The sequence below is a fragment of the Nyctereutes procyonoides genome, unplaced genomic scaffold (assembly GCF_905146905.1).
Source record: "Nyctereutes procyonoides isolate TBG_1078 unplaced genomic scaffold, NYPRO_anot_genome, whole genome shotgun sequence".
Classification (NCBI taxonomy): domain Eukaryota; kingdom Metazoa; phylum Chordata; class Mammalia; order Carnivora; family Canidae; genus Nyctereutes; species Nyctereutes procyonoides.
In genome coordinates, this window is record NW_026575040.1 from 4,430,138 (window position 1) to 4,442,476 (window position 12,339).

General features: G+C 35.2%; 1 protein-coding gene across 1 annotated transcript in view; it reads right to left on the reverse strand.

Moving 5' to 3' along the window:
• ARIH1 (ariadne RBR E3 ubiquitin protein ligase 1) overlaps nt 1-12,339 on the reverse strand; it is a 114,565-nt gene that overhangs the window by 14,706 nt on the left and 87,520 nt on the right. Inside the window, exons 6-10 of the mRNA XM_055320213.1 lie at nt 8,685-8,751; nt 6,981-7,087; nt 5,001-5,043; nt 4,428-4,499; nt 808-938 (exon numbers count right to left, since the gene is read on the reverse strand). Of these exons, the coding sequence (XP_055176188.1) occupies nt 808-938; nt 4,428-4,499; nt 5,001-5,043; nt 6,981-7,087; nt 8,685-8,751 (420 nt within the window). The remainder of the gene's footprint in view (nt 1-807; nt 939-4,427; nt 4,500-5,000; nt 5,044-6,980; nt 7,088-8,684; nt 8,752-12,339) is intronic.

A 12,339-nucleotide genomic window follows, 5' to 3' on the forward strand; every position in this document is an offset into this window, starting at 1 on the left:
AAATATAGTGTCATGATGATACATGCAAATACCTTTAAGATTCAGTCTTAGGGGAATACATCAAACTAGAAAGTAAAGGCCTCATCTTTGGGGCTACTAATCAATTCCAAACAAATGTTGCCAAGGAGGACTATGTTTCAAAGATAGGCTAAAAATCTGGATTGCTTAGGCAATTTTCCAACTTTTTTTTTTAAAGATTTATTTATTCAGAGAGAGAGACAGAGACACGCAGAGGGAGAATCAGGCTCCGTGCAGGGAGCCCAACGTGGGACTCAATCCTAGGTCTCCAGGATCACACCCCGGGCTGCAGGCGGCGCTAAACTGCTGCGCCACAGGGGCTGCCCAATTTTCCAACTTTTAAAGTTAGGGACACATAGCATACAAGGATAAGTAAAACACAATTGAGGGTTGGGTTTTACCAATAAGCTCTTAGTTTTCAACTACTGCCTAGACAGACATATTAGACAATGCAAGTCTTCTCTAAATAAGTCATGTATTTTCACATCATTCTAGCTTTGTTCATGCTGCTCCTTTTGCCCTAAATGCTTTTCCTACCACTTTCAACTAATGACCTCTTTCTTAATCTCCCTTAAAATTCATCCCAATTGTTATCTCCTCTGTGAAATATGCCTAATTTATCCCTGCTCCAGACATCTTGCATATATTTTTAACAATGACCACACACTGTATTAATTTATCTAGCTCTCAAGTTAGTGACTTCCATGGGGTAGAAACTTTATTTGTAATTACATGGCATGTATTACATACTTATGTGAAGATTTTCTCCCCTTCATTTCCCCAACCTACCAGGCAGATCCATGTGGTTCCCAAGGGCCAAGACACACCCAGCAAAACTCTGCTTTACAGTTCTGGTTACGACAGACCATGTGATTACAACCGCCATCCTTCTCAATTGTGACATGGCATTTGGGACATTCCTATGAAGAGAAACTATAAAGTTGGTGTCAATGCTACACACTAGGTTGTATTACTACCACCGAAAAGAAGTCAGTTCTAGATTTGGTTTATTTTTAAATACCACATTTATTGTTATTAATACATGTAAAGCACTTAGAACAATGTGGAATACAGTTAAGTACTACTAGAAATTATCTATTATTATTACTGGCTTTTAGGATACACAATTAAAAGATGTGTTTTAGTGGGGTTGGGGGACAAAAACATTTTAAGTACTTTTAACCATACACGTGGTAATAATAGTTTTACGGGAGGTAAAACATATTGTTCATGTAAATATAGTTAACTCTCCAGTGTCATCTAGAAATAATTATTGAGTAATTCATGTATAGCACTAATTGTTCTCAGTGTTTTATATGCGTTAATTTATAATCCTTATAGTGATCCTATTTTCATTTGTCAAATGAATAAACTAAGGGAGAGAAAAATAATAAAAACACTAGTCTGAGGTCACATAGGTAGCAAATGGTAGATTCAGGATTGAAGACTATGCAATTGAGTCTTAAGAATCAGATAAGTGGGACTGGTAAGACTGGTAAATTCTTTATGTAGCTACCGAATTTCCCAACTTTCTTCTGTCAAATACCCTTGGTTTTATTTACCTTTTTTGTTGTTGTTTTAGTTAAATAAACTCTACCCCCAACCTGGCTTGAACTCTCACAACTCCAAGATCAAGAGGTGCATGCTCTACTGAGTGAGCCAGCCAGGCACCCTCAAATACCCTTGTGTTTTAAATTCTTCTCATTGTGATCCCTTCACAACTGTGCTACAGAGATCATGGCTTTTTCCGATCTGTGTCATATTCTTGGTTGCTAGTAAGCCAAAGTTATTACTCTACAGGTCTATTGTTTTCTTTTTCTTTTGGAAAACCTAGAAAATCAAACTTACTAAAATGCAAATCATACTATAAGATGTAAAGCTTATATTTTTGCTGCATTTGTTTGATGCCTGTAACTCCCACAAGGGGGGAGTACCACCCATTATATTACTTATACAATTTGGCCTTTGTGAAACAGACTACCCTGATTGTGAACTATAGTCATTTTAAATAGGTCAATATGGCAATTTCTAATTATACATTTAAATCAAATCTTTGAAATCAATTAACATATTCTACATTTTCCCAAGAAAGCAAATTACAGGTCTAAAGTATCTGTTTTATTCTACATTTCTGGGTTATAATTAACCAAATAATATTAAGCTCTCATAATATGTCAGGATACCACCGATAATTTGCAAGTCTGTTTAAGGAGCTAATACCAAACATAAAAGCTTCTGAAACCTCTCAAGAAAAAATCTTTAAGTTTTTCTCAAAAATACAAAGCAGATAACTATTACTGTCATTCCTCCTCAATAATCTACTTTTCTAAACAACGTCAAACATATTCAAACCTGTACTCCCTATTTTTTTACTTTAAAGATTTGTTTGTTTTAAAGAGGGCGTGTGCAGGAGCAGCGAGTGGGGGTAAAGCAGATCCCCCACAGAGCTAGGAGCCCAATTTGAGGATGGGCTCCGTCCCAGGACCCTGAGATCATGACCTGAGCTGAAACCAAGAGTCTGATGCTTAATGGACTAAGCCACCCAGGTGCCCTGTACTACCTATTTTAAACATCTTGGAGGTTTAAAGTATCGGGAAGGTTTTTCTAGATGCAGAAAGCAGGCTATAGTTTAATCAAACTACTTAGTGAAAATACAACTGCTCTATTCTAAATACTAGTTTTACAGAGCATATTCAAGGATTCTGGGACTTTAATTAACATATCTGGTGGGAAATCAATTTTCAAGAAAGTATGCCTGTCTAGGATATTTTTAAACAACAAAAGTAATCACTTCCTAACAACACAGAAAGGTTTTCTTAAGTGACATGAATTAGCTTTACCAGATAATTTTAGAGAGCACAAAAGTACTGATTTCAACCACCCATTTCACCATTTGTTTTATGAAACAAGACTATTTCACTACTAAGGCTTTCTGGGAAATAGAAATATTTTCCCATTTTAATCTTTTTGGGTAGAACAGGGGACAAATGGTATAAAATGGTGTGTTTTGGTCTCCATCGTTTAAACATTCCTTATTATCACTATCCTGTAACTGAGTGATAGAAAGCTCTAACACTGGTCAAACAACTCAGTATTCTTTAAGTATCATCTTCACATGTGAAAGGCAATACTAAGAATGAATAGTCTATGAATAACACTACTGTTCCATCACCTAGTCACTTCCAATAAAGACAAGACGTAAGACTGAATTAAAAAAAGATTGGCTATTTACACAATTTTCTACAACACAGTTGGGATTCAAACATATGGTGATTTAGTGAAATTATTTAGTGATAGAAAAAAAAGGGGGGGCGCTAAAGAATACATCCATTTGCAGAACAAAACATCTGTCTAGAGTTTAAGAAGTGGTCCATGGCCATAAACAGACTGAATCTTAAAACTAGTATCATAAGCAGTAATGTACTTCAAAAGTAAAAACAAAAAACAAGGGATATCGATTACTACCCTCAAAACCTCTAGTTCTCAAAAGTCAAGTCTCTTAAATCATATTTTATAAGTTTAATATGTTAAAGATGCCAAACATGTTAAGCCCAGTGCAGTTACATAATATAAACAGTTACTCTCAATACTGCTCTGAAGAATGGCTTCTTAAGTAGGGGCCCCTGGGCTGGCTCAGTCTGTAGTATGTAACTCTCGATCTCAGGGTTGTGAGTTCAAGTTCCATACTTGGGGAAAGATTACATAAAATTAAATTTTGAAAGAAAAGAAAAGAAAAGAAAAGAAAAGAAAAGAAAAGAAAAGAAAAGAAAAGAAAAGAAAAGAAAGAAAAAAAGAAAGACTCCTTAAAAGTTAACCCTGGGGATTCTTTTTTAAGTTTCTTTATTTTATGTTAGTAATTTCTATACCCAGTGTGGGACTCAAACTCACAACCCTGAGATCAAGAGTTGCATGCTCTTCCAGCTGAGCCAGCCAGGCACCCCGAACTCTTTGAGATTTTTAAAGGCAGAAATGTAAATTTGTCTGATAAAACCAAGCTAGGTGGAGTAAACTCTGTATTTCTATACTAAAAGGCAGGCAAGAACGATATGAAAAAACATTATCAAACCCCTGGGTAGAAAAATTGTCAGCTTTTTCTTCTACAGGAAACTCTATTTTCCTAGCATACAAAAACTTCTAAAGAAGAGTACTATGCCTGTTGCAGTAGTGCTCAATAAAATAAACTTGAAAACTAAAAAAAAAAAAAAAAAAAAAAAGGCATTCAGGGAGAGCAAAACAAAGAAAACTCCAAACTCCCCCAAACAACCCCAAACCCCCCAAATGTTAACTGAGGTAAAGGTAAAACAAAGTCCTAAACTATGTAAGCTTACTTGTTTTGCTAATGCTGATGCACCTATTCTTATCACAGTTTCCCTAAAAAAGGAAAGAGTTTACTGAAGGAAAATACCAACCTTTGTGTTGGCTGCAATCCAATTAGAGGTTTCACTATCATCATCACACTTTTTAATCCACTTCTTTAACCACTGTTTGAAAACAACAACTGTTAGGGTACAACAAAAGACTTAAGAAAAAGGATAGTAGATTACTTCAACATTTAAATACAGTCAAGCTTAAATGTAAAAGGCAAAGGACAAGATTATCACTGGATTTACTTCCTTATAAACCAAGGGAACCCTAGAGTTCTCATATCCAGTATATATAAAATCAACCAAAGGAAGACTCTCTGGAGCCAAGTGGGAACCCAGAGCTCCAAGATGTGCCATTTCCCCCTGAGCTAATTACAAAGCCTGCCCAGAGAGGTTCCTTAACCACCGTTATCCTGATAATCATTAGGATCAGACTTATTCCTATGGAATGAAATTTCAAAAATTTCAAAAATTCAGATGATCATCTGAAATAAAAAGGAAAAACACAATCTTCTATCTACAAGTAGATAACAAAACTGTGGGCCCTGGTTTTCAGTCATCAAGTCTCAGAAGTGTTTTATTACGTTATTTAAAAAAGAAAGTGCCAGATAAACTCACCTTACATTTAACAGGATCGTGCCAATTTTCTCCACAGTTAAAGCTGTTAAGTAACACAAGAGTTAAAAGAATTAAGTCCTATCTACTGTACGTAGTAAACAAATCATTTCATGTTTTATAGTTTCTCAGTGGTTTCATCAGTTTCTAGTGACTGGCAAATACAAGGGCAGGAGCCAAGTTTTTATTATTCCACCACAGATTATTTAGAATTTAGTGTTAGGATACCATGTATCGTTGTGTGTCTGTGTGAAATGAAGAAATGATTATAGGCATGAAGACATGCTATGATGATAATTTTATAAAGACTCTCTAAATAGCCACCAAATTGTTAAGACAAAAAATTCAGTTTAATCAGATCTGTATTTTTCTGATCATTTTACATATGTATAGTTTTGTGCTGTAAACATTCATTAATTGAAACCAAATAATTTTCACTAATTTGAACTTAAATTTCAATCAATGCTTTATTAGAATATATTAAATCTCTTATTTAACACCCCAAATGAAGAGAAAAGGTCTGACTTTGTAATTACATAATTTAATGCTAATGCACAGTGAGCAATATTTGAGAAGCAAACAGGTCACATCTGCATGATCCAAACAAATTAACCTCAGTCCTATAAATTGTACCAAGCAAGGTATAAAACAAGAGTGTGACTAAATATTTCCTAAGAATATATTAATTGTTAATTCCTTTCTGTATTCTAGGGGCATGCTATATACATTTAAGAAAGTATAAATTAAGAATAAATACAAATGTTTATGAAAAAAATAATTGCTGAATGGCTGATTAGCTAAGTAATTCAAGAATGGCAAAAATCCTTTGCAAATGAGGGGAACAAAGTACTATCAAATTAAGTGAAGTCAAGAATAATGCTTACTTCTGGAAAAGAAGATAGGGAGTGAGATGGAAAAGGGAACAAAGGAGCTTCAAATGAATGTGTCATGTTTTATTTCTTAACGAAAACAAGATACTAACACTGTCTTAGCTGGGTGGGTTTGTAGCTATATAAGTATTCACTGCTGTTATTTTCTATATTTTGGTCTGTATCAAGATATTTCATACAAAAATGTTTTAAAGTAGATACAGAATCAGACTTTACCTCCTGTCCATAGGATAAACTCTAAAATAGTAATGTATATTTAATCTTTACCAAAATAGCATGTATTTCACACATATTTCATTTCTGTAAGGTTATCTGCTCCTTTTTGGAAATATTTAGTATTAATGATGTGTAAGTCTAATTCTATAGTTGCTTGTGGAGGAAAAAAAGAATGATATGAAATACCAATATGTCTGTTTGCTAGTTCTTAGAGCTACTTGGTTTGATTGGTTTCTCATTCCTAAAAGATCTACAGGGAAAATGGAAAATCATTTTAACTAATACAAATACATGGTACTGGAAATTCTCTATTAAGTCAAATCTAGAATTCAAAGGCTGAAGAGTATGTTATAAACTCCACAATGGAGGTCACCAGGAAAGCTGGGCCAGTAAAGCCACAGGGAAAATATTGGTTGAAAAGTATATCTAATCAACCATGTTTTATCTTTACAAATTTATCCACACATTTTCCTTCTAGGAGTAAGATTAAACTTTTCAGAACAAAGGAAAAATAATCCTCTGTATTTTGTTTCCTAAGAGATAACTTGAAAACAGAGCAAGAGCCATAGAGGAACTAAACATAATAAGTACTCCATCAGAAATGAGAACTCTTGTCCCATATCTGTAAGTTTGCTCCCATATTAGTTCCAACAGAGCACACAAGAAAATGTGATTAGAGCTGCATTCTTTCCCCCACTGGATAAAAGAGCAACAAGAGAAAAATATTATTTAAGATGTGACCTTTTATTTAATTCTTATTTAAAAGAAATATACACTATTTTAATCAGTATCACCCATCTCCCTGAGTAAAAGAATTTTTCTACTATAGTATTAGAACTACTATGTACTATTTCAATTTAGGAAATCACATGCTTACCAAAACTGGCGCCCACATTTGCAGCGAACAGGTTTAGCATCAGGATATTGGACTTTAACAACATGGTGGCAATCTGGGGCAGGACACCACTTTAACAGTCGATTGCACTGAAACCCAAGTTAGAAAATAAATACCAACAGCAAATTATATCATGATACAATATTTCCTACTACAATAAGCAATTATTTACATTGCTTCCCCACTGTAAGGGCCAAAGACAGAGACACAAGCATATAAAAGACTGTCCCCAATATTTAGTAGTCTTCTAAAGTAATACTTTTATTTTATTTATTTATCCATAGAGCCGGGGGTGGGGGTGGGGGCAGGCAGAGACACAGGCAGAGGGAGAAGCAGGCTCCATGCAGGGAGCCTGATGTGGAACTCGATCCTTCGTTTCCAGGATCATGCCCTGGGCTGAAGGCAGCTCTAAACCACTGAGCCACCCGGGTTGCCCAAGTAATGCTTTTAGATGCAGTTTTTCCAAGATTACAGATACCTTGAAAATCTGGTTTTGTAAGTACACGAACCGTGTCTTGGTTCTACCTTCAAAATCCTAATGACAAGCTTTAAAATAATTACCCATTTGTGATCATTAAAAAGCATCGATTTGTTTAAGGTTCTTCAGGGCAATTTTCAAAGATGTGAGAAATCAAGATACACTGCTACTTAGGGAAGGTGTTTAGATGCTATAGAATACATATGCAATTTCTCTTTTTGATCATAAAAATGTCTTCTAAGACCAAAGGTCAGTTTTTAAAACATAGCAATGATCGTAATTTAGTTCTTAGAAAAAGTAAAACTTTTGAGGTGTTTATTATGAGACAAAATATGGCTCAAGTAACATTCTGCACCAGAATTCAAGTTTATTGACCATTTTAAAAATATAGTATTCCTAAAATATGCTGTTCTCTAGAATATCTGGTCTGACTTTCAGTTTAATCTTCTAATAGAAATAAAAATTACTTTGTCGAATTAAAATACCAATTTACATTGATGATCTTATACAGAGGCTGGCAAACATTTTCTGTAGAGAGCCAGAGAGTCACTGGGTGTTATATTATATGTTGGCAAACTGAACTCCAATAAAAAGAAATTTAAAAAAAAAAAAAAAAAAAAAGGAAGCTAGTTGAAAAAAAAAAAGAGAGAGAGAGAGAGAGAGAGCCAGAGAGTAAAGATTTTTGCTTTTGAGGGCCACAACTACTCAACTATGCCACTATAGCACAAAAGAAGTCATAGAAAAAATGGGCACATTCAAGTAAATATTTGGAAAACAGGTCATAGTTTGCTGACCTCTGTATAAAAGAAAAACAACTGATAAAAACAAATAAATATAGCTCTTTTTATTAACAGAGTTTACTGGTAATGGAAGCTAATAAAACAAGCAGAGATATTATATTAGCAAGGTTAAATTGCCAAACATGCTTAAACATCACATCATTAAAATCAGCTATAATTTTTTGCTAGGAATAATAGAAGAATATTGTAAAAATAATTTTATCACCCAAAGTTCTAGATCTATGAAGAGACATCTACTTATAGATTTGGCACATTCCTTTGAGAATAAGAGTGTTTGGTATGCCTCATGAATAAAGTCCATAAACTATGTTTATGTCATAAGCCAAGACCTTTGGGTCTTTCTTATTATCGAGAGTGATAAACAATTACTCTTACTTAAGAAAGGAAAAGTTAAGAGAAATCACTTACCTCTACAAAGCTATTTGTTATTAAATGCTGATACTTTAACTTAACTTTTGAATCTGTGATCAGGCGCCTGAGAGTAAGAATAAAAGTAGTTTATTAGAAGTTATTAGCCAAGAGTATTTTTCCACATTTATAAAATAAAATTTCAATTTCAAGTTGAAAATACAATGCATACAGACTATCAACAAATGTAACTGTAGAAATCAAGACAACAATTTAAAAGTTTTTGTAGTTTTATTTTGGTAGAGTTCCCATCTTTGAGTTTCTTATACACAAAATAATCCATTTTTACCTACTGTGTCATTACAGTCTAATGACTTAACTATTGTGGAGTTTAGGCCCCTTTCAGAGTCTTCTTACTCTGCCTTCAGACAGCAATTCTCAACCAACTTCCCTCAGACGCCCTCTCAAAAATCAGTGTGTGAAATAAAAGATATTGACAGGAATGTTAAGAAATGGATCCAGGTTTTGTTATACATAAATTTGAGGGCCACCTTCTGAGATCTGTAAGTAAACATTACCATTACCATATTTACTGACTACAGCCTAGCTTCCCTTATCCACCTAGAACATTCTATATGTTCTTAACAATTTCTAGAATTCATAGGAACCCGTGAAAGTAAAGAATCCTGAAGCCTAAGTTTTATTAGTTTTAATGGTAAGCACTCCTGTGAGTGTTTAAAGAAAATGGTGTTCAAGCAGAAAGAATTAACCACTGACAAAACCAGCAAAAATGATCAAACATGAACATAGTCCAATCTCATTAAAGTCTTTTAAACAAATCTTTTAAAACATTAAAATCTTTTAAAACAAATTTTTTAAGCAAGTTTTGTATAATCTGGCCCCATTGAATTCCTGAGCTTCTTATGGCACTGCTTGCCTTCCACAAGTCCCCACCCTGTCCTGTGCTACTTTCAGTGTACTCCTGTCACATCTGTATTCTTTCAAAAATAGTGGGTATAGTCCTTCTTCAGAGGCTTCTGCAAAAGGGCTACCTCTCTTGAAAAGGAAAGAGAAGAATATCATGCTAGGCTCCAATGGGATAGCCTAGCTTTGAATACTGGATTCACACTTAACTAGTTACAAACTAAGGATAAGTTCACTGACCTCTAAATTATTCAGTTTACTCATCTGTAAAACGGATAGCAGAAATAAAAGTTATGAATCAGTGTCTGGCAAATAGTAAACACTCAATAAATATTAGATGTTGCTATATTATTTTATTTTACTCAGCTAAAATACAGTTACTCACTAAAGGAGGCCTTTTCCGACAACCACCCATAGCAGTTCCCACTTAGTTCTCATAGCATCATATACATCTCCCACCATAAAATCTGTCACAATTTTATTTAGAAAGTTACCTGTGTAGAGATGGAACAATCCTAAAATTTGTATGGAATCAGAATAGCCAAAGAAATGTTGAAAAAGAGAACCAAAACTGGAGGCATTACAATTCCACACTTCAAGCTGTATTACAAAGCTGTAGTGATCAAGACACTATGTACTGGCAGAAAAAGACACATAGATCAATGGAACAGAAAAGAGAACCCAAAAATGGACCCTAAATTCTATGGTCAACTAATCTTTCACAAAGCAGGAAAGAATAACCAATGGAAAAAAGTCTCTTCAACAAGTGGTATTGGGAAAATTGGACAGCCACATGCAGAAGAATGAAGGCTGGACCACTTTTTTGCACCATACACAAAAACAAACTCAAAATGAATGAAAGACTTAAATGTGAGACAGGATCTATCTAAATCCTAGAGGGGAATGCAGGCAACAACTTCTTTGACCTTGGCTATGGCAACTTCTCACTAGACACATCTCCAGAGGCAAGGAAAACAAAAGCAAAATTGAACTATTGGGACTTTATCAGGATAAAAAGCATTTTGCACAGGAAACAGCTGACAAAACTAAAAAGCAACTGGGGTGCCTGGGTGGCTCAGCTGGTTAAGTGTCTGGCCTTTGGCTCAAGTCATCATCCCAGGGTCCTGAGATTAAGTCCTGCATCAGGCTTTTTGCTCAGCCAGGAGCCTGCTTCTCCCTGTGTGTGTCTCTGATAGCTCTCTGTCGCTCGCTCTCTCTCAAATAAATAAATAAATAAATAAAGCCTTTAAAACAACAGCAACAACAACCAAAAGACAATCCATAGAATGGGAGGAAGTATTTGCAAATGACTTATCAAATAAAGGGCTGGTATCCAAAAATCTATAAAGAACTTATCAAATCAAACTCAACACCCCCCAAAAAATCCAAATGATCCAGCCAAGAAATGGGCAGAAGACATGAGTAGATATTTCTCTAAAGAAGATATACATATGGCTAATGGACACACGTGAAAAAATGCTCAACATCACTCAGCATCAGAGAAATACAAATCAAAACCACAATGAGTTACTGCCTCACACCAGTCAGAATGGCTAAAATTAACAAGTCAGGAAATAACAAATGCTGGTGAGGATGCAGAGAAAGCACAACCCTCTTACACTGTTGGTGGCAATGAAAACTAGTGCAGCCTTTCTGGAAAACAGTATGGAGGTTCCTCAAAAAGTTAAAAACAGAGCTACTCTGCAGCCCAGAAATTGCACTACTAGGTATTTATCCAAAGGATACAAACATAGTGATTCAAAGGAGGGGGTGCCTGCACCCCAATGATTACAGCAAGAATGTCCACAAATAGCCAAACTACGGAAAAAGCCCAGATGTCCATCAACAGATAATGGATAAAAAAGATGTGATGCTTATATGTGTACAGATATATATGTCTACACACACACACACACACACACACACACACACACACACACACAGGAGTACTACTCAGCCATCAAAAAGAATGAAATCTTGCCATATGCAATGATCTGGATGGAACTAGAGAGTATTATGCTAAGTAAAGTAAGTCAGAAAAAAACAAGTATCATTATGATTTCACTCATATGTGGAATTTAAGAAACAAAACAGATTATGTTCATAAAATAAGATGAAAATACAGGGGCAACCCATAAGAGACTCTTAACTATAGGAAACAAACTGAGGGTTGCTGGAGGGGAGCTGGGTGGGGGGATGGGTTAATTGGGTAAAGGGCATTAAGGAGGGCATGTGATGTAATGAGCACTGGGTGTTCTATGCGAGTGATCAATCACTAAATTCTCTTGAAACTAATAATGCAGTATACTATTAATAAATACAGTTTTTAAATATAATATAGATTATTAATAATTACCTAAATTGAATTTATTTATTTTTTTAAATATTGTATTTATTTATTCATGAGAGAGACAGAGAGAGAGAGAGGCAGAGACATAGGCAGAGTGAGAAACAGGCTCTGCATGGGCAGCCCAACATGGGACTTGATCCCATGACTCCAGGATCATGACCTGAGCCAAAGGCAGACACTTAACCACTGAGCCACCCAGGCGCCGCCGCCCCCCCCCCAAAACTGAACTTAAATTTTAAAAAATTTATCTGTGTAATCATTTGTTTAACATCTGCCTTCCTGATTCCTTATCCCCAAACAATAAGCTCCATGAAAGGACCCCTTACATCTAGCACACTGCTTGACTTGTAGGAAGTGTTCAGTAAACACCTTTTAAATGAGCAAACCTCCACATTTCAGGGATGCTGGAACTGAGGTCTAAAAAAAATTAGCATATTTGGT